This window comes from Arvicola amphibius, chromosome 6 (genome assembly GCF_903992535.2).
Source record: "Arvicola amphibius chromosome 6, mArvAmp1.2, whole genome shotgun sequence".
NCBI classification, from domain to species: Eukaryota; Metazoa; Chordata; class Mammalia; order Rodentia; family Cricetidae; genus Arvicola; species Arvicola amphibius.
This window is the reverse complement of record NC_052052.2, coordinates 59,887,171-59,910,620: the sequence shown is the minus strand read 5'-3', so window position 1 is coordinate 59,910,620 and position 23,450 is coordinate 59,887,171. Positions and strand designations below refer to the sequence as shown.

Genomic DNA, 23,450 nt, shown 5'->3' with positions numbered 1-23,450 from the left:
GGTCCCAATTGCTGCAGAACTGGAAGGAAGGAAGGAAGGAAGGAAGGAAGGAAGGAAGGGAGGGAGGGAGGAGGGAGGAGGGATGGAGGTATGGTGCTTGAGTGAATCATTAGTGCGTCTTCCGTCTCCTTCTTCCTTCCTTCCTTCCTTCCTTCCTTCCTTCCTTCCTTCCATTCTTCCTTCTCTTTTCCTTCCTCCTTCCCTTCCTTCCTTCCTTCCTTCCTTCCTTCCTTCCTTCCTTCCTTCCTTCTTTCTTTTTCTTTCTCCTTCCCTTCCTTCCTTCCTTCCTTCCTTCTTTCCTTCCTTCCTTCCTTCTTTCCTCCTTCCCTTCCTTCCTTCTTTCCTTCCTTCCTTCCTTCCTTCCTTCCTTCCTCCCTCCCTTTCTTCCTTTGCTTTCCCTTCCTTCCTTCTTTCCTTCCTTCCTTCCTTCCTTTCCCCCTTCATTCCTTCTTCCTCCTTCCCTTCCTTCCGTTCCTTTCCTTCCTTCCTCCTCCTTCTGGAAGTATTTTCTCTTAAATATCATTGGCAATCTTGTCATTTTCTGCCTTAACAATGTATCTCCGTTCAGTCACCATAAGCCTTTCAACTGAAACTAAGCAACTAAGCATGTTTACAAGTCAAGGAGCTCCTTACTAGAGGACATCAGTGGGTCTGTCACCAGCTAGAGAATAATACTATTGTTGATACTTCTGTTCCTCAATTTACACACACTCAGCAGAGTCTAGGCACCCAGCTTGTGCTGAGTGTGTGGAATCCTGGAGCTGACAGTTGCAGAAGAAAGAGAGAAAGGGCTATTGTATAGGGAGATATGTATGAGCTCCTCCTATTTAAAAAAATAAAAAACCCAGAAGTGATAAAGCAAAACATTAAAGATAAAAGTATTTACCCAAGTGGAAAACTTTTGTATTAGTTGCTTATTTCAGCTTTAGACCTCACAGAAATACTTAGTGCAAAGTAATTAAACTTTAATACATATATAAATATATGCACATGTATGTGTGTGTTATATATATACATATATATGCAGAAAGTACAGAAAGAGGAATGCAGATAGAATCTTCATTGTAGCTAGGTTACAGACAGCTCAGACATCCGGTGGATTGCTCCCCAGACTGCAGCCTCCTATATCTGTGCTGAGATTTGAGGCTTATGAAGCATTCTTGCCAAGGTTGAATTCTGCCTCTTGATGAAGTTTCAGGCTAGAGAGAGCTTTGGTTCTCTGGAGAAGCAATGATCGGCCCAGGGCACGGGGTTGGTGTGACAGGTCACTAAGGAGGGTTGGCAATTTGCACGTCCGCCCTGATGACTCCCCTTGCTTCTGTAGGTGGGAGGCCACCCCGTGGACCGCGTGCTCCTCCTCGTGTGGGGGGGGCATCCAGAGCCGGGCAGTTTCCTGTGTGGAGGAGGACATCCAGGGGCATGTCACTTCAGTGGAAGAGTGGAAATGCATGTACACCCCTAAGATGCCCATCGTGCAGCCCTGCAACATTTTTGACTGCCCTAAATGGCTGGCACAGGAGTGGTCTCCGGTAACTGTGCCCTCTTTCTTTATTCGTTAGGAGAGTAAGTCCACTCTTAGCTCGCACCGCCATGCTCCGCTGCGTGCCCTGTGCAGCACCATCCTTCTCTGCCTGAGGTCTCAAAGCCTTTCATCATAGCTCCTGGAGGACGAGTGCCCAATCTGACCAAACATTTGTTCATCTTCCTTCGAGTTACTTCAGCTTCGCTTCTTCTTCTCCCTATTGGGAAGCAAATGCCTTCGAAGAGTTGTTGAGGTTGAATGATCCTTACTCTGCGAGAGCAGCTTCCATGAGATAGCACAGCATATTTAATTTTTATTATGTTTGTATTATGTAAAGTGGGTCTGGATAGTTTAAATATACAGCTATGTATATATATTCACTGAGAAGAAAAATGATTAGATGAAAATAGCTCAATAGTGAAAAATAGAAATGAAATAGAATTATTAAAATCAAAAATGCTACCAATATTAGCTGTTATCATGGCTATAATTGAGCTTAAAACATTCTTAGCTGTGTGTGTGACTCAGGTCTGTAATCCAAGCTCCTTGAGAGAGTGATTCAAGAGGATTGCAAGTTCAAGGCCTGTTTGGGCTACATAGGTAAACTCTAACTCAAACAAAAAGTAAATTTTAAAAGAAAAAGGTTAGTGGTGTAGCTCAGTGGTAGAGCACTTGCCTAGTGTGTCCAAAGCTCCAGGTTCAGGTTCAGTCCTTAGTACTGTATAAACACACACACACACACACACACACACACACACACACACACTTAGTCTTGGTTTCCTGCTTACAATGTAAAAAACCAAAGATGGAGGATATAGAAAGATGTAGAAGCAAACCACTGTGTCTTTATCCACAAAAACAACAATAAACACAACAACAAAATGCTGCACTGTGTCTGTCAGGACAGATTTAAAAGAGCCAGGTATTCCTATATCAGACCTACCCCAGGGCTGGCAGAATTTTCAGAGACACTATCTGCATCTGCCCATTGACTGAGCTCCTATGAGGGTTTTATTTTTTTTTTCATTTCAATATTGTTGCATTGTCTGTGCTGTGTTAAACATTAGCTGTGGTGGTAGTTTAACATCTCTTAATACCCTTGTAGGAGTTAGTATTTCTCACATTTTAGACAGATCTGCACAAAGTAACTAAAATTCCATGGGTCATCGAACTTGAGCATATTGTAGCTGTGGGTCTCTTTTGTGGAACTGTATTTGAGTCTTTCTTTGCACACAGTACAACTAATTAATATATCCTACAAAAGCTTAAAAGATGATTTAATTAACTTCACCTCTAAAATCCAAACAGAACAAAGATCAAATAACTGGTAAGAAGTGGTTTATATCCACCTGAAGGACTCATATACATAAATATGTGTAAAACTCTTTTATTTTTTAATAAGTATACTTCTGTAAGTCTTGGGTGGGAAGTAAAGTAAATCGGGCTTTGCCTATGAGTCTTCTCTCTCTCTCTCTCTTGCCATCTCTTCCCAGTGCACGGTGACGTGTGGCCAGGGCCTCCGGTACCGTGTGGTCCTCTGCATTGACCACCGAGGAATGCACACCGGGGGCTGCAGTGCGAAAACAAAGCCTCACATAAAAGAAGAATGCATCATACCCACTCCCTGCTACAAGCCCAGAGGTAACCAGATGGGGACCCTTCACCCTTCCTCCATGAAGACAGGCATTCAGGCAGCTCACATCTCCTTGGATTGTTTTCTAAGATCCCGAAAGTTCTTAGCATGAATCTTCATAACACAGACTAAATTAAATAGACTTAATTCTCCTTACATTTTCGATTTTTTGTCTTATTTTATAATATTTTTAGTTTTATGCGAAATAATGATTTTCACTATGCATTTTCATATATATATATTATTCATATATATTCATATAAGTATATACACATATATGTGTGTGTTTATGTCATTGTAACCTACACTTATTCACCCATCACAGTGCCTCCCTGTTCCTGGCACTGCTCCATTTTCTCTGCCAAAATAGTTCTGTGTTTCAGTATTATGTGTGTGTGTGTGTGTCGTGTGTGTATGTGTCTGTGTGTGTGTGTCGTCTGTGTGTGTGTGTCATCTGTGTGTGTGTGTGTCTGTGTCTGTGCACTGATTGTAAGATAAAGCATGCATTTGTATTAGTCTTTCTGAGTCTGGCTTATTTCATTTAATATAATTATTGCCAGTTCAGATGATCTTGACTACATCCTTTATGAAGTAGCACATGTAGAAATCTATATATACACTTGTCTTCCAACTCATAAAACTGTTTGAAAATCATTGCTGAAAAATATGAGATTCATCTTCATAAAGGGAGACCAGATTGTGTGTGTGTGTGTGTGTGTGTGTGTATATATATATATATATATATATATATAATATATATGCACATATACATTTGTAATTTACTATCTCATTTCTTGCTTTTAAAAACAAGGAACAAATCCAAATATTTCTACTTTGCCGAGCCTGACATATGCTGGGAAACCACAGACCTCAAACCGAGAAAATGGAAAATTGTTACTTTCTATATTGAAAGTTAAATGCAACTGAATTCCAGAAGTATAATTTGACATAGAACTGTGACATATATCTGAATTTAATTGATGTCAGAAATTATTTAATTTTAAATAATTAGGAAAAAAATCTACTTAATCAAGAGGCATTATAATTATACTGGATCGTTCAGATTAGTGTGATTATTGATCCCCTTTTTATGTCAGTATTGGTGTGTTAATGAAACAGAAAAACTCAGAATCACAAACCATTTGGAAGTTCAGAATTTTATACGATGTCATTCTAATTTTTAATTCCAAGGACAGCTCCCATTTCTTTCTTTATATTGTTTCTTTGATACATTACATTTCTATGAAAATCAGCCATGAAGTAGCTCTACGCTACACTTATTAGTTGAATGAGTAGCATTGTGAGCTCTTAATAGTCTAAAAGGAAAAAGGAAAAGGCATACCAGAAATCCTGATTATTCTTAATAACCTTTCTCTAAGTTTGTTCTTCTGTAAAATGGGGAACACTAATATGGATATGGGAAGTTTGTGAGAGCTACGGTGTAAGAGGGTCTTGACCTGCTCCCTGCTGCATGCTGGGTTCCTCCAGGCAGCATTAATGTCTTCAAGTGTCAGATGAGATGGCCACAGGTACCGGGCTCAAGTGAGCAGAAGACAAGCCTACTGTGGGTGCCACGCTAGACACTTGGTCACACTGGCTGTCCTCGAACTGGTGGATGGCCGAGCTGTGAAATGATGCATGTGCCCCCAACCATGAGCAGTCATCTCGGCTTTGGCAGACAGGCATTTCTTTTTTTTTATGCTGAATTTCAAGTTTTATTTTTAAATTTCATGTGAATTCTGAATTTACATAATTCCCTCCTGTCTTGTCTACCTTTTTTTTTCCTCATTTTTTTTATTAAAGATTTCCATCTCCTTCCCCCCTCCTCCCCCTTCCCTCCCCTCCCTTCCACCCATACCCCCTCTCCACCCCTCTCCAAGACAAAGAGCCATCAGGGTTACCTTCACTATGTTAAGTCCAAGGTCCTCCCAGCTCCCCCTAAGTCCAGGAAGGTGAGCAACCAAACTGACAAGGCTCACAGTGAGCCCGTCCATGCTGTAGAGTTCATGTTCATTGCCGTTGTCCTTGGTTTCTCAGTCCTCCTCCACTGTCAGCCACATTCAGAGAGTCCGGTTTGGTCCCCTGTTCCATCAGTCCCATTCCAACTGGACTTGGTGGTCTCCCGTTAGATCTGTCCCACCGTCTCAATGGGTAAACGCACTCCTCACGGTCCTGACTTCCTTGCTCATGATCTCCCTCCTTTTGCTCCTCATCTGGACCTTGGGAGCTCAGTCCGGTGCTCCTATGTGGGGCTCTGTCATTTTCTCCATCCAATGCCAGGTGAAGGTTCTATGGTGATATGCAAGATATTCATGAGTATGGCAATAGGATCTGTACATTTCTGGCACCCTCTCCTCAGCTGCCCAAGGACCTAGCTGGGGGCATCTTCCTGGACACCTGGGAACCCCTCTAGAGTCAAGTCTCTGCCAACCCTAGAATGGCTCCCTTAAGTAAGACATATAATTCCTTGTTCCCATATCCACCCTTCCTATATCCCAACCATCCTTACTATATTTTGTAGCTACAAGCAATGGCTGCAAATAGAAGACAAGTGGCAAAAACCCAACTAAAAATAGCCAATTATTTATTAGTTCTATATTTACCAAACAGCTTTGGAGAGAAGAAAGATTTGTCTGTGTTTAACTACCAAGAATAAAAATCTGGATTTTGCACAGCTAAGTAGTGATCTTGACTCTGTAAGCATCATTAAAATACAACATAACTCCATGGTGCATGCATTTGTGGATATATTTCTTTCATCTTTGCAATTATACGTTATACAATGATGACAGAACTTCACTGGCTCATACTATAAAGGCAAATATGCCCATAAATGACCTTAATAAATATGTCAGAAATGAGAATCTTGGCAGTTACTTCTATAGGGGCAGTTAGAACCTCCCTAGGTTTTTCTTTTTCTCCTCCACATTTTCCCCAAGAAGCACTTAAGAAGCTTGTTTGAGTTGTTTGCCCAAAGCTAGATGAATAGGTAAAACACATCAAATCATGGTTTATGGACCTTCAGTTGCACATGTTCCATTGTTATTGAACTTTGTGGGGGGGGGGCAGATATTGAATAAATCAGAACTTTAAAACAGTGTTTTACAAATTTCAGCTTAGTGGTTTATTTGGTTTTGATAATACAACGTAAGATCAGACTTAGCCAAAAAGCAAAACCATTATAACAATACCCCCAGTATCATTGACTGTACTTTGTGTTTATTTTAAAAGGTGTCAACAGTGCCTCATTGAGTCCCTGTATGATTATCGTCAGTAATTCTAACACAAGGACTTTCATAATAAAAGAACTTTGCCCTTCCACATGGGAAGCATATGTACAGACACAAGTGTTAGGAAACCCTTCAATCTGCTGGCCAGTCTTCTTGACGCAACTGTCCTCAGAGACAGCTCTTTGCCACAATGATAATTATTTGCAATTATCAGCATGACTTCTACATCTGCTGCAAAACTAGAACTGCTCAGAATGAAGAGCTTCCATGAACCCTCAGGTAGTTCCTAACCTCTTCCCTTCCCACTGTATTTATTCTCAGAGAAACTTCCAGTAGAGGCCAAGCTGCCGTGGTTCAAGCAAGCCCAAGAGCTAGACGAAGGAGCTGCTGTGTCTGAAGAACCCTCGTAAGTTCAGTATGGGGAATCTCCTTCTGAAGGGACTTAGTGGGGTCTCCTTGCTGTGGCTTTCATGGAGTCTAAGCTATGTGTAATTGTCTTCCCAAGGGGCGTGAGCCCTCTGGGCCCTCCAATTAGAGCTGGATCTGTTACCAAGTGTTGGTCAAAACTTTGATTGCATTCAAATGAGATTTAGAGCTTTCTTGCATGCTTTCTTTCTGAATCGAAGTATTTTTCAGTTTTGCCCTACATGGAGAGAAACAAATAGGGTGCTTGTCCTCTTCTGCAATTTTTTTTCCTTTGACAAGGGGCCAAAGGTGAGAAACCCCAGGCTGATGATGTAAAAGAGACTATACTGGCTGGGAATGTAGCTCAGTGGTAGAGAACCTGCTTCCTAGCAAGGCTCTGGGTTTAACCTTCAGGACAGCGATGGATGGATGGGTGGATGGATGGATGGATGGATGGATGCATGGATGGATGGATGGGTGGATGGATGGGTGGATGGATAGATGGATGGATGGATGGATGGGAGGATGGATGGATGGATGGATGCATGGATGGATGGATGGATGCATGGATGGATGGATGGATAGATGGACAGATATATGGATCGATGGATCAATGGATCGATGGAAAGACAGACAGGCAGACAGACAGATTTGATATGAAATCTGGGCACAGCATTCCATCCTCATCTCTAAACTTTATAGTATGGCTATTAATAAATAGGAGTAAATAAAATATGAATAAAGGTAAAAGGCATGTAATAGCTTTACCTCTTCATTAGAAAGATGGTGGGTTTTACCTAGTTACTTATGGTTCTATGCAAGTTCTGTTTGTAAACTATGAAATCTGGACCAGTAAGCCCAGATTTCCCACAGACTCCAGAGAAGTAACAGAGAAGCCAGATCCATACACGCTGATTCCACTGGAGACACTAACAGGCATAACTGTTGCATTGCATTTACTCAGGGGAATGCACTTTTCTGATCCAGTCCATATTTGGTAAAAGTCATTTCATAATGTGACGCCTTTCCAAATTACTTTACTGTAGATACTAGGGTCCATATGAGTTAGGAGCATACAAACACGTGATCTAACCGTCAGGAATTCATAGTAGAGCACATAGGATATTATATAATTTTCAAATTTAGGCCAAGGTATAAACTTTACTTGAGATATAAATAAAGATATTCAAATGCATTCTTTTCTCCAATTTATTCTGTTTGAATCTAAATTTGATATAATTTTTTAGGATATAAAACTGTGTTCCTGGATGATAAGCGATTTTTGAATCCCTGGTTCTCCACTGATGCAATGAGCCAAATCCAGCTGAATTAGTAAGATCAGGTTTTAATAAACAGAGCAAAGCAACTCCCAGGTGACTCTCGGAAAGGCAGGAGAGAAATCACTTGGACAGTCTATAGACCAGGTCTTGTAGGCATGGCCTTCTCAGGTGGAGGGGTTGCCACTTGGTGGGCTTCCTGAGAGGCAGAGTTTGGAGAGAGAGGAGGGGTGCCGAGGCAGAGCTTCCTTCTATCTGTACACTGAGTTTCAATAAATTTCAATAATCAATGTTCACTTTAAATCATCTGTACCAAACAGCTTGATTTTCTCAAAGTAAAAAGTGAAAATTTAAAAAAATAATATATGCATTAAATATCACATTTTTACTTAGGAGAGCAGTTAAATTAAACATAACTTGTTTCTTATTTTAAAGTTACCACAGTAAAAAAATAAATTAAGAAGAAGCAACTGAAGGTGACAGAATTTTGGAGAAAAGATGGCTGAAGGTCACAAAACAATCTTTAATCAAATAGATGAAGACATTTCCCCTCCTTCTCTGGCCAAGACCCGGTCTCCAGTCAGAACCTAATTTGACAGATCTCGTTGATGAGGAGGATGCCAGGGTCCTTGACCCTGCATCTACTCAGGTTTTGTCTGAGACAAAGAAAATTGTTGCATCACTGGTTCGGATTATTCCTCAAAAACAATCTGCTCCCCTTATACATTAGATTCTGCCATCTGGTCTAAGGCATATCTGTCTGTAATGCTGCATTCTGACTAATGTTAAATAACGGAACAAAGTGAAAACTAAGTAAAAGCATATTGCATCTATGATTATACTTCTTTCTGATTAGTCGATGCCACTCCAGTGAAACCTGTAAGTGGAATTAAATGCTTATGCAGAAGCATTGCACAGACCATGATCATGCATATTTTATGGTATGCGTTTTCTACTAATGTTCCAATTAACATGCATTATGCTTAATTTTCATAAAACCCATAAAGCAGCTAAACCCACTTTCAGCCATTGAAATTAAAATAAAATTAAGTCATTAAATTTCACTCTGCATGTAATGGAATTGCCATCTTGGCGTGATTAATCTGAGCTGAAGTAGATTATAATTGGAGTGCCAATTTAATGTAAAGGAAATGTATACAGTTAGGTTCAGGACAACAATTATATATTAATACCGAAATGAAACAAATGACAGCTGTAGAATTTGGTAATGAAAGCTATATGTTTTCCACATTTTAATACATCTTACATGTTTAATGTGCTGAGCCCTCTGAAAGCTCTTAAGTGTCACATTTTTTAATTGATTTTGAATTTTAAAAACACAGTTTTGCATGGTCTTAATTCCTTCTTTTTTAAAAAAAGAAAAACCACAGAGACATGCTTCCAAATGTGTATAACAACCATAATTACTCTCCAAAGCACAATGAAAAAATGATATACTGTCAGCAAGCCGTAGTTCCCCCACCAGAGAGACTCACATTGGTTAAATTAAACAGTCGTGAGTAGAAGCTGCAGCTGTCAGCTCTGAACCGCTGCTCTGAGGCTGGAGGGAACAGAGGCCGAGAACAGTTATCTCTTGCGCTAGCTGCCATAGGCTTGGGCGAGTTATACAGGAAAGCAACAAATGCCACTGATTTTCCCATATGGAAAGTGAAAATTATTATCAACAGCCTGTCTCACTAAATAAATACAGGAAAATCACTGTTAGCATATGGAAATGTCCTTATTGAGTGTCAGATAGTCCTAATAACCCCAAAATGAAAGAAAAATTGCTTAGCGTTAGCCAGAAGTATGTTGGAAGGCAATCTCTCTAAGATATGTTTAGAAGAAAGCTATGCTAAAAGACAAAAAAAAAAAAACCTGAATTGCCAAGAAATAAGTAAAATATTGAAGAACACAAGAATGTTCTTACATTGTAGTTCCGCTAACCTAAATATCGTGTGGATTCTGTGAATCCAGATATATCTCCTAGAAGCACTGAAATAAGTATACAGACTGGGTCATTTTGCATGATATAGATTCATCATGTTAGGTTTCAGCTGAGGCTTGGAGTTTGCGGTTCAATGACAGAGACCCCAGCACTTCCAGAAACAGCACGCAAGTGTTCTGAGATTCCATTTTGTTCCTCAACAAGAGAAAATGTACCTTAGGCAAATGAGCTATGGCAAACGCGTCATCTGTGTATATAGAAATGGAATTGTGAGCCTGTATATGGGAATCCATACCTCTATGCTGGTTTTCCCCCCAGACACAGTTTTAACTGATTATCTTGGTAACAAATAGCAAGAATCTTATTTTATGTGTATGAGTATTTTGACTATATGTATATCTGTGTATTGTGTGCCTATTGTTCTTGGAGGTCAGAAAGGAGTTAGAGTCCCTGGACCTAGACTTACCTACAATTATGAACCACCATGTAGGTGCTATGGGTCAAGTCAGGATATTCTGCTAGAGCAGAAAGTGTTCTTCCTACTGAGCCTTCTCCTTAGTCCCAAAGTTTTTTTTTTTTTATTTTAAGTGCAGAAGGGGTATGAGACCAGTTATCCACAGAGGCCATCAGATGTAAGCCATGCCATATAAGGTCCCCCAGTATAAACCATCTGATGTGAATTCTGGGAGCCTAACTTGGATCCTCTGGAAAACCAGAAAGCCCTCTTAACTGCTGAGCCATCTCCCCAGCTCCAGTAGGAATCTTTAAGCAGGAATTTTTCTTTCTCCAATTGAGTAAGATAACACAAATATAATCCAAATGCCGAGCTGAAAAATAAGCAGATTCAGGACTTTCTTGAACGAAACCCATTATAGACAGTTGTAAAAATAAATACAGTAAACTCATCTCCAAAGTTGTCATCTGAAGAATCAAAAGAATCTTTGTTCTACTTTAATCCCTGCATTATCACCCCTCCAAGACTCAGGAAGCACAGAGGAAGAGACGGTGGAAAGACTGTTGGAGCCAGAGGATGGTGAAATATGCAGCAAACAGAAGTCTTTGGACATGGCATAGCCATTGCACTCAGGAGCTCACCATAGCTATGATTAACTGTAGGAGACTGAAGCCAATAAACCTTCCATCATACCTGTGGAGGGAGCTATGCACCTCCATGCTCCTAGAGGGACTATTGGCCATTGGCAGTTGTTTGGAGGAGATGTCTTTTTCTTCAGCGATGTAATCACTGATCAGTGGCCCTTGCTTGGGTAAATTACCACTGTCAAAAAAAAAAAAAAAAAAAAACTCCAATTAAGTTCAGTGTGTCTCAGACAGACAGACAGACACACACACACACACACACACACACACACACACATACACACACACACACGATAGGAGGAGGAGGGCATGCTGGGAAGAAAGGTTTCTTTGGGAAAGGAAAGGAAAAATAAGAAACCAGAACAGTGACTAGAGTGTTGGAAGCTCATTAAATAAGTGCGTAAGACTGTCAACAAAAACATTTTAAAGAAATCCTTGTGCACACGTGGTTAAAAATAAACATCTGCAATTAATATTCTGAGGAGTTTGGTTTCTCTGAGGGTGGTAGTGCTTCTAACACTAGACAGGGTAAAAGAGGAAGTGCCAATGGAACATTTCTCTGTGCTGTTTCCTTAGCTTGAACAACAACAAACCAAGTGGGGTACACCTAGTTGTTTCAGGTGAAATAAAAGAATCCCCTTTAAATCATCAGTAGTAACTTTATTCTGTGGTAGTTCAAAACTGCAGTGTGACTGTTCAATTGGATATTTGGACCGGGAAGAAACAAACTGATTACTGATAGATTCCCCCACCTTGCCTTCAGTCTTAGCTGAGATGTACACATCACCATCTCTGCCATTTGACAAGTATACACATTATGACCTCTTTGACAGCTCAGTTTCGTGGAAAAGTGATAAAATCTCGTGCGATAGTGATCTCCAGGACTTTTAAGGAAGTGTTGCTCTTTATCTGGCTTGACTGACACGGAATGGGAAAGAAAATGTTTGTCTCCTTACCTTCTCCAAGTGGGAACAGAACCCTAATGTCCTAGAGGGCAGCTTTTAAAGGAGATATATTTACTACACACAAAAGTAAGACCAAGATGCACTAGCACTCTGACTTTGTCTTTCTAGACTTTGGAGTCTAAAGCAAAACATCTCAGGTAGAGAAAGCCAGAATTAATACCACATGCAGGGGAAGCTCAGTTCTTCCATGTAAATTTCAGTTGCTGGCAGTTTTTCCTGATTGGTTCAGAGTAAGCAGTGGTGTGCAGTGTCCTTTCAGGTTCTGTGTAGCAAATATATTAAAATTAATATTAATATTAACCAACTACCTGCTCATCGAATAGCTGACCCCCACCAGGTGGGGAGCCACATGGTGCTGCCTCTCAAAGGTAAGATCGGGTGGTCCTTCTGCCATGATTTTGCCCTTTAAAGCTCTTGAGTTATCTTAGCAGATTTTTAGTCAACACTTTTGGTTCATAAGCCATTTGGAATCTTCACTGTAACAATCAGGCCTTAAACTATTATCACAAAGGACCTTGGTGTGAGCCAGAGAAAAGAAAAAAATAGTCAGAACGCAGCAGTGGTATCTGGAATCCAGGTGGCATCAGGTTAGTCTCGGGACTGACTCAGTAAGAAACCAAAGGAAATTCTTCCCTATGAATGGGGAACCCACAGGATTCCAGTCTAAACAGAAAGGACCAATGAGAGCTCCCCAAGATGATCCTACAGTCCTCATGTGCCTTGCGTATCTTGTGGGAGACAGCATTTCAAATAGGACTACATCTCAATATATTTAGTTAATATTTATACCCCATTAAGTTGTTAGATAGTGTGAATTTCTTAACTTAGTGCTTAAGAATGTGCAGCTTTAAAAAATGTTTAGAAATCTCATCTTGGGGCATAAATTCTCATTCTGCAAAGAATATAGAAAGAATCAAACATTAGGGAGACGTATAGACAGCAATGATTTTCATATTCTCAATACAAGGTACCTGAGTTTTCTTCTCTTCATGAATCTCAGGCCATGGAAGTTCTTTTCTTTTTCTTTTTCTTTTTCTTTTTTGGTGTATGCCTTAATCTTTAGTGACTGAGCCATCTCCCATGCCAAGGAATATCTTCACTATGCATAGAAATAGACATTTTAAGAATCAAGAGTCATTTCATGTAAGATCAAGAAATTAAGTAGACGTTGATGCACAATTACACATTTCACAACAGATAACTTTGGAAGAACTCAGCATCTGCTCACGATTCATGCTTCAACAGCAGGAGCTAAATCTGACCCATGAGCCACCTGCTCAGCACAATGACTTTGTTACTAACTAAATAAGGTTTTACTCTAAAGAAACCTCAGGGTTGGAGTTGGAGAGATGGCTCAGTGGTTAAGAGCCCTGACTGCTCTTCCAGACGACTTGAGTTTAATTCCCTGCTCCCACATGGCAGTTCACAATTCTCTGTCACTCGAGTTCCAGGGACTCCCATGCCCTCTGTTGGCTTCAGCAGGTACCAGGCACACATGTAACACATAGGACATGCAGACAAAACACACATGCACATAAGAAATAGCAATCAATGTTTTAAAAGGAAGAAATCTCTGGGTGTTCTTATCAGAGAAGCAATAAAACTCAAATTTAAATACTGGCCATGTATCCCCAAATTAAATAGGTGCGCTCTACATGAATTAAGAAATGTCACTGGGGGCTCAGCGATTAAAAGCACTTGTTTTTCTTCCAGAAGACTTAGATTTAACTCCTAGGACCCACGTCTATAACTCCATCATCTTTCTGATGCTCCCTTCTGACCTCTGTGGCCACCAGGTACACATAGAGTACACACGCATACATGCAAGTAAAAATCTCATGCACAGAAAATAATAAAACAAATTAATCAAAAAGGAAATGTTATTTGATGTTTTGGTATGTGTGGTATGATTGACATTAGAACTTCAGTTCTGCACTACCCATTAGAATTATATCTGTCTCTGGGCTAAAATATCAGAATAGTTAAGCTAATAGGTCATAGGAAATAAGTGATAAAAATAAATAGATGACATTAATACATATACTATGAAGGCTGGGGGGCATGTTGATGTGAACTAATAGTTGGCAGATTATGATAGAGTGTATTTGACTATGGCATTGATATCAAAGTTACTACTTGGGCAACAGTGACTGGGTCTTCCACGGAATATAATCACACATTTCTGTCGTTGTTTATTCCTCAGTGCACAAACCTGTGTGCTGAATCCAGACGAAAAAGACTATGGTTTCCTAAAGTCGTTTTTTTTTTCTCTCAAATATATCCAGCTGCCACCTCTGAGTTGGGGAGGAGTGGGGCCATGTATTTCTATGCCCTAACATGGATTTAGCCCTGCTAGGATTGGTGTCTAAAAGTCAGCTAAATATCTCTCCCCACAGAGCAGTGACGCACCCCAGCTTGGGTATCTATTAGCAACAACAGGCCTGGGCGAGTGACTGACCCCATAAGCCTCCATTTCCTCACTTGTGAAGTGAACATTGTCATCTGTACAGCATAGGGATTATGAGGATTATCATATGTAAAGTAGCCAGTACAGACCATGTTGAATATATTGCCTGTTGCCGTAACCAAACCTTTCCTCAAACCATTGATTCCTATAGAATCTTCAAGACTTAAAATCTATTTCTAAAACCCATTATAGATACATCTTGTTCTAAGACCACTCAATAATAAAGTCAAAGGCACAGACAGAGCCGTTTTCACGTGGTCAGTAAAGACCTTCACTGCCATCCAACAAGTCTTATATTCATCATCCCCTCCCACCATCAGCTCGGTTGCTCACTCCGTAGCTGCCTTCAGAAAGTTAACTCTGAGCTCTTGCTCAGCTGAGCCCTAGAGAGTGACAAAGACAAATTAATGGGGTCCTCGTGTGCCAAAATAAAGCATGGACCCTGTCACCACCAATATATGCTAAGTCCATTAAGGTCATTTTTAATGAACTGAACTTTTCATTGGAAAGCTCTGCCAAACTTGTTGAAGGAAAGGAAAGAAAGCTTCGCAGAAATGCAAGATAAACTCATTTCACTCCACTGCAAGGAGAAACGGTCCACACAAAGTATCCTGAGTTTACAATGCTTTAGATTTTTATCAAAGTCAGGGCTGAGTGGTGTAGACTTAAAATTTCATTGTGGAGTTAAGCTGAGAACCACGGGCACACAGATAGCTGTCGGCCTCACGGAGTCTTGAGTTCCTTTGGGATATAGCCTTTTAAACAGAGGGTCTTCTAGGGAAAGCAGGCCCACAAAGTCATGCTCTTTTCACACACAGCAGAAGAGCACAGAAAGGTGATCTAAAGTGGTGTCACGTCCTCCTCTGTCATCTGTGAGGACAGTGATTTGGCTCCGCTCCTATTCGCTATCTAGAATTAATAGCATACCACTTACCCCCACAGTTGCTTTGCATGTGCTGAGTTTTGGAAAGTTAATTCTAACAAAGATAAAGGCTCTCCGTGAGTCCCTGTAACCTCAGATGAGATCCAGAATGTTCCAGGTCCTTCTTTGCTGAGTGGATAGATGGCACTAAGATAAGGCAGTGTTTGGCCAGAGCGTCATATATAAATTATGAGATCAGCATCTGTCTTAAAATCCTTTCTCCTATAAAACAGCATTTCCAGTGAGGTTTAGGGGAAGGATGGTTGGCACAGAGTTTAAATGTGCCTCAAGCTACTTGGCTGCCCAGCAACCCATCAATATGAAATGAGCCCTGTAGTTATGAAAAAATAGCTAACTACCATCAGATAAATGAAACATGAGGCTGTGCACACCAGCTCTCACGCCATAACCCCAGCACTTGGGAGACTGAGGCAGGAAGATTGCCACAAGTTTGAAGCCAGTCTTGACTACCTTGTGTGTTCTAAGTCACCCTGGATTATGGTGTAAGACCCTGACTCAAGCAAAGAGAAGGAAGGAAGTGGGAAGGAGAGGAAGGAGAGCAGGAGGGAGAAAAAGATAGAAAAGGCAAGGGAGGGTGATAGCTCAGTCATTAAAGTGCTTGCCACGAAGGTATCATTTGTTTCCCAGAACCTGAACTGAAAAGCTGGGCCTGGTGGCACAAGGCTGTAATTCAAGCATTAGCTAAACAGAAACAGGATTCCCAGGGCTCACTAGCCAGCCAGGCTAGCCTAATTGGTGAGTTCATGCCGTAAATGACACTCCCGCAAAAACTCGAGGTGAGGTTGGGTATGGAGGCACATAATCCCAGCACTCTGGAGGCAGAGGCAGCAGGATCTCTGGGAGTTTGAGGCCAGCCCAGTACATAGCAAGCTCAAGGGTAGGCAGAACTTCATAGAGAGATCTGTCAGGAGGAAGGCTGGCTGGCTACCCTTTCCAGGCTCCTAGACATACGGGATCTACCTCTTTGCAAAGATATATAAGCTGAGGTCTGAGGATAACTAAAAAATTATTCTAAGCTGAGACACAGGAAAGGATCACCAAGAAAGTGTCCACAGATATCCGACTCTTGAATCAGGAAAGAACTACATGCATTCCTAGAAATGAAAACGGATATGGGTGGCTAGGGGGAAGGGAGAGACGAAGTGGGAGGATGGTATAATGTGCCCTTAGGAAGATTTCTTCTTTAAGCACCATGTAAAATCATGAAAGAATGACTCATGATGGTTGTGGAGACAGAAGTCAGATGTGGCTGCTGTGGTCATCAAGAAAAGACGCAGCCTTAGCTTCTGTTGCCATGGTTTACTGGCACGCCATAGGCAGTCCACTGAGGGGCTGGGCATGGTAGATCAGTCAACCAGGGACTGGATACTGACTCAGTTATTCATTCAACATTGTGACCCTGATGATTTCTGTGCCTCAATCTAGATATTGGAATGAAGGTGGCGCTGTGAAAATATAATTTTCAAAACTATCATAAATCATATGCAAACACAAAATGAATGTGTCAAATGAATTTTTTATCATGAATTATCCAGGGAGCTCATTAAGATGCTGAAACCAATTCAGATAAAGAGTTGGGCTTAAAAAGGTTCATATTTTCCAGAAGATAACATCATTTATACCAACAGGAAAGCTATGCATAATTATGCATAAGAAACATCTGTGTCATCACCAGCCCATTACAAGGAAATATCTATCTCTTTGGCGTGACACATACCTAGTCAAAGATATTTCAAGTCTGTCTCTCACAGAGTTAGACAAGAAGCTGAATAATGCCAGCGCTTATTGAAAAGTCACTGGTAATCTCTTCTACCCCTCCTACAGCGTATCAACAGTCCCCATCTCCAGTGCTTTGGTGAGCTATGTACATGAAATACGTATGCCAATAAGTACTGCTGTTAGCTAATATTATTCAGTGGTTGATGCTGACAGTGAAAATGGAAAAAAGAATTAGCATTTCAGGGAATAATGGATAGAACGGCCCTGTCAGTTGTAATTAAGAATTGAAGGAAATTGAAGAGTCAAGATGAACTAGTGAATTGTTCTAACCAGTGGCTAGTAGGAACACCTGCTGTGACAGAGAACACTGGAAGTCAAATACATCGCTGTGGGGGAAATCAAAAATTCCATCTGTGGGGCCCAAGACGATGGCTCAATGGTAAGAGCACTTGCTCTTCAAGCATGAGGACCTGAGTTCGAATGCCCAGCACCCAAGTGAAAAGGTGGGCATGGCTGCCAAGACCTACAATCCCATCACTTGGGGACAGAGACAAGTGGACCATAAGAGCTCACTGTCTAGCCAAGCCTAAATAACAAGCTTCTGGTTCAGATCTCATCTCAAGGCAATAAGGTAGAGAGCAGCAGAGAAAAACAGCCAATACCCTGCTCTTACCTCTACATGGATATGCACCAGCAAGCATCCCCACACAATCATGTGCATATACCCCACACGCACACACACAATGCACACACATATTACACCACATACACACTCATACACCATGCACACATCACATACACTATGTACACACATATATCACACATATACATATCACATCACATATACACACATATACCATACACACATCATACACACACATACTATACTACACACATACACACCAAATACACACATACACACTATACATACACACTCACACACATATATATATACACATACCACATCACACATACATATGCACACATACATTGTACACCACACATGCATACACACACATTGTATACCACACACACATACACACACATACATCACACATACACACACCACATCACATACACCATATACCACACACACCACACATCACACACATACACACATATATATCATACACACACATAAACACACATACACACCAGCACACACAGAGAAATTCATTTAAATTGAAGATGCTTTTGGAACATAGAAATAAAAATATTAAGAAAAGATAGCAATACTAAAAAATATGAAACCTTATCAGTTATGTGTGTCATGGCTCTAATTCCTAATCTGTGTGTTAACTTGGGATGCTGAATGTCCCCATTTCGTCAGGAGTTTGTTAGGATTTACCAACTGACTCGTAAAATGCTTTAAAGTACTGTGCAAATCAGCACTTGACATAGAAGGACAAGGTACATTTTTTTACATTGATTTCTTTAGTTGGGTCGGGATAAGATGGGTCATCAGGTGTGTGTGTGCCCCGGCATGTGTGTGGGGGTCAGAGGACAGCTTGCAGGAGCTAGTTTTCTCCTACTCTCATGTGGGTTACTAGGATTTGATCTCAATCAAATCCTTTACACAAGCACCTTTACACACTGAGTCATCTCTCCAGCCCTGATTTCGTTTTTTTCCCCCAGTAAGATTAATATTAATTTAATCATTTATTTCAATATAGTAAATATTATTTGTCCTCTGAAAAGAAAAAGTTCTAAGATTAAATACTTAAAAAATTTTCCTGTTGATGATCACCGAAATTAGGAATTATTAATAAATACATTGGAAGTGGCAATCAAGAGCTCTGAGGCATCGCAATCCTTAGGGTTTGGGGACAGATGGACCAGGAAAGGTGACTGAGAAGGTGGTACCCAGAGAAGCAAACCAAGCTTGGTGTCATTTAAGAAGGAAGCTGTCTTAGTTTCTTTGCCTGTTGTGGAACAAAATGTCCTGATAAGCGAGCGCTGGGGAAAGGTTACTTCATCTCCCAGTTCAGTCACCACAGCTCAGTGCCCTTCCTGGGAGATCTCCTCCCGGGAGAAAATCCCAGAAAAGACCGTGTCTCTTTCTGCCCTCAGATTCTCTTTTCCTTCAGGCACTAAGCAGTTTCTTCAAGAAAGCTATTGGAAACTTTGTACAGATGCCAGCTGCCTCTCAAAGAAGCCCAAATGAAAAGTCTCTGTTGTTTGCGTTCTAGGATCTGTCGATCTGTTCTGTTTTACTGAGACATATTATAGTGTTTATGTGCTCACTCACCTGCAGGCATGATGCGCAAGGATTCGGAGAAGCTACAAGAAGTGGTTCTGTCTGAGGCCCTGTGGAGGGGGGCCCTGGGGAGCACTTGGCCTGGAGACCTCCATAGGAGCTGCATCCCTAACATGGGTCTTTGCAGCCCAGAGGCTGTGAGGTGACAGTGCTGGAGAGTCACTCCATAATTCCATTCACACCTAGTGCCCTTAGCTAGGGCTATCATTAAGTGAGATTCTATTTATCTGGGATGACAGGTTCTGAGAAAATATAGATCAGTGTCTTGGATAACTATTCTTTTCAGTAATCCTTTTGAAACTTTATTTTTATTCCTTGACAGTTTCATACAAATATATAATAGATTCACCCCTCTTACCTTGTTTCTTTCCCACTCCTCCCACCAAAGCCCTTCTCAGCAGCATGCACTTAGTGCCATCCTATTGTTGACAAACAAGCCAAAAATATACTTTGGAGATCATTTTTTAATTGTTTTATTGAGCTATATATTTTTCTCCACTCCCCTCCCTTCCTCCCCTTTCCCCTTCGACTCATGCCCTTGATCCCCACAATCCCTATTTACTCAGAAGATCTTGTCTTCTTCTACCTCCCATGTAAATTAGATTCATTTATGTCTCTCTTAGGGTCCTCTTTGTTGTCTAGGTCCTCCAGGATTGTGGATTGTAGGCTGGTTTTTCCTTGCTTTATGTCTAAAAGCCACTCATGAGTAAATGCATATTATATTTGTCTTTCTGGGTCTGGGTTACCTCACTCAATATGATGTTTTCTAGATCCATCCATTTGCCCACAAATTTCAAGATGTCATTATTTTTTTTTCTATGTAGTACTCCATTGTATAAATGTACCATATCTTCTTTATCCATTCTTCGGTCAAGAGGCATTTAAGTTGTTTCAAGGTTCTGGCTATGACAAATAATAATGCTATTAACATAGTTTAGCACATGTCCTTGTGTTATGATAGAGCATATTTGGGGTATATACCCAAAGGTCGTATTGCTAGGTCTTGAGGAAGGTTGTTTCCTAATTTTCTGAGAAATCGCCATACTGATATCCAAAGGGGCTGTACCAGTTTGCACTCCCACCAGCAATGGAGGAGTGTTCCCTTTACCCAACATCCTTTCCATCAACATAAGTTGTCATCAATGTTTTTGATCTTGGCCATTCTGACAGGTGTAAGATGAAATCTCAGAGTTGTTTTGATTTGCATTTCTCTGATGGCTGAGGATGTTGAGCATTTCCTTAAGAGTCTTTCATCCATTTTAGAATCGTCTGTTGAGGGTTCTCTGTTTAGGTCTGTACTCCATTTTTTATTGGATCATTTGGTTTTTGATGACCAATTTCTTGAGTTCTCTGTATAATTTGGAGATCAGCCCTCCTTTGTCTGATATGGGTTTGGTAAAAATCTTTTCCCATTCGGTAGGCTTCCATTTTGTCTTGTTGACCATGTCCTTTGCTTTACAGAAGCTTCTCAGTTTTAGGAGATCCCATTTGTTAATTGTTCTCTCAGTTGTCTGTGCTACTGGGGTTATATTTAGGAAGTTATATCCTGTGCCAATGCATTCAAGTATACTTCCCGCTTTCTCTTCTACAAAGTTCGGTGTGGTTTGTTTTATGTTGAGATCTTTGATCCATTTGGACTTGAGTTTTGTGCATGGCAATAGATATGAATCTATTTTCATTCTTCTACATCTTTTTTTTTTTTTTTTTTTTTGGTTTTTCGAGACAGGGTTTCTCTGTGGCTTTGGAGCCTGTCCTGGAACTAGCTCTTGTAGACCAGGCTGGTCTCAAACTCACAGAGATCCGCCTGCCTCTGCCTCCCGAGTGCTGGGATTAAAGGCGTGCGCCACCACCGCCCGGCTCTTCTACATCTTGATATCCAGTTATGCCAGCACCATTTGTTAAATATGCCTTTTTTCTTCCATTTTAAATTTTTGCTTCTTTGTCAAAAATAAGGTGTTCGTAGGTGTGTGGATTGATATCTAGGTCTTCAATTCAATTCCATTGGTCCTCCTGTCATGCCAATACGGTTTTCAGTACTGTAGCTATGTAGTAGAGTTTGAAGTCAGGGATCATGATGCCTCCAAAACTTCCTTTATCATGCAGGATTGTTTTGTCTAATATAGGTTTTTTGCTTTTCCATAAGAAGTTGAGTATTGTTCTTTTGAGGTCTGTGAAGAATTTTATTGGGATTTTGATGGGCATTGCTTTTGATAAGATTACCATTTTTATTGTTAATTCTACATACCCAAGAGCATGGAAGATTTTCCATTTTCTGGTGTCTTCCTCAATTTCTTTCTTCAAAAATTTTAAGTTCTTGTCATTCTTCCACTTGTTTGGTTAGAGTTACTCCAAGATATTTTATGTTATTTGTGGCTATTGTGAAGGGTGATGTTTCCCTGATTTCTTTCTCAGCCCATTTATCATCTGTGTAAAGGAGTATAACTGATTTTTTTTAGTTAATCTTGTATCCTGATACATAACTGAAGGTGTTTATGAGTTGTAGAAGTTCCTTGATAGAATTTTTGTGGTCTTAAGTAAACTATCATATCATCAACAATAGTGAGAGTTTGACTTCTTCTATTCTGATTTGTATCCCCTTGATCCCCTTTTGTTGTCTTATTGCTCTAACTAGAACTTCAAGTACTATACTGAATAGACATGGAGAGAGTGGACAACCTTGTCTTGTTCCTGATTTCGATGGGATCTCTTTGAGTTTTTCTCCATTTAGTTTGATGTTGGCTTGCTGCATATTGCCTTTATTATGTTTAGGTATGCTCCTTGTATCCATGCTCTCTCTAAGACCTTTATCATGTAGGGATGTTTTATTTTGTCAAAGGCTTTTTCAGCATCAAATGAGATGATCATGTTTTTTTTTTTTTCAGTTTGCTTATATGGTGGATTACATTGACTGTCAATGGAGATCACTTTTAAATAAAACTTCAGACTGTGCAAATGATTTGAATTCCTAGATAAATCGATTGAGGAGCTGTCTTCCCTTTGGAGCATTCCCTCTGTGGTTTTTCTTTTTAATCTGATTGTTTAGTAAAGGTTTTAAAATTTCCTCCCTTTCAACTTCGTTTAGAGACATTAGGGAGCCTCGTGTCAGTTTCCCTGACGTCAAGGAGAGGTGGGAATGGAGAAGAACAGAAACAGGACAAGAGGGCTGTCCCTTTTCAGCCTCCCTTTCACCCAGCCACATTCCTTTCCCATCCATTGCCATTTTCCTTCAATGCACAAAGACCCAGCTTACATTTAAGTCACTGTATCTCGTCCAAAAGCTCTTACTCTCTTACTACCTCGTGTCACCCAGAAGCAAAAGAACAAACTTTTCAAGTAAATATGAATAAAAGGAATTTGCAAATAAATGCAAAATCAGTGTGTACATTGGTCAGTGAAGCTCTAGATCCCACTAGATAATTGATCTGCCTTGTAAAAGGAAAGTCTTTTGCGTTATCAGTTTTCTGTAACTGATAGAGTGAAGGAATACCTCAAAGTCAGTGAAAGTCTAAGATAATCAGGAAAGATAAATGGAATGGAGCATTCCTTTTCCTCTGTGACCCTTCTTAAAGCACTCCATTACTTCCTCCAAGTGCTCCACTTTATTCCTGCCTCTCTTCTCGCTCTGCTGCCATGCCACAAATTCCATACATAAATACCTACCAGAAAGAAGAGGAAGCCACAGCCCTATAGACTCACCACTAAACAATCAACTCAAATTAAAAGCTACCAAAAGTAGACATTTGCAGTGTGATTCCCTGAAACTTCCAATATGGATTTTGAAATTAGGACTTATGACTACTAACAATATAAAAAATAGCATTCCTCCAGGGCTGGAGAGATGATCTTACAGAGGACCCTAATTCAGTTCCCAGTACCCACATGGTGGGTTACAACAGCCTGTAACTCCAGTTCCAGGGATATAATGCCTCTACAAGTTCCAGGCACAAACATGGTACACAAACATGTGTGCAAGCAAACACTTACAC

General features: G+C 40.5%; 1 protein-coding gene across 1 annotated transcript in view; it reads left to right on the top strand.

Moving 5' to 3' along the window:
* Adamtsl1 (ADAMTS like 1) overlaps positions 1 to 23,450 on the top strand; it is a 348,621-nt gene that overhangs the window by 158,930 nt on the left and 166,241 nt on the right. Inside the window, exons 11-13 of the mRNA XM_038334446.1 lie at positions 1,325 to 1,529; positions 3,016 to 3,163; positions 6,707 to 6,791. Coding sequence (XP_038190374.1) covers positions 1,325 to 1,529; positions 3,016 to 3,163; positions 6,707 to 6,791 — 438 coding nt within the window. The remainder of the gene's footprint in view (positions 1 to 1,324; positions 1,530 to 3,015; positions 3,164 to 6,706; positions 6,792 to 23,450) is intronic.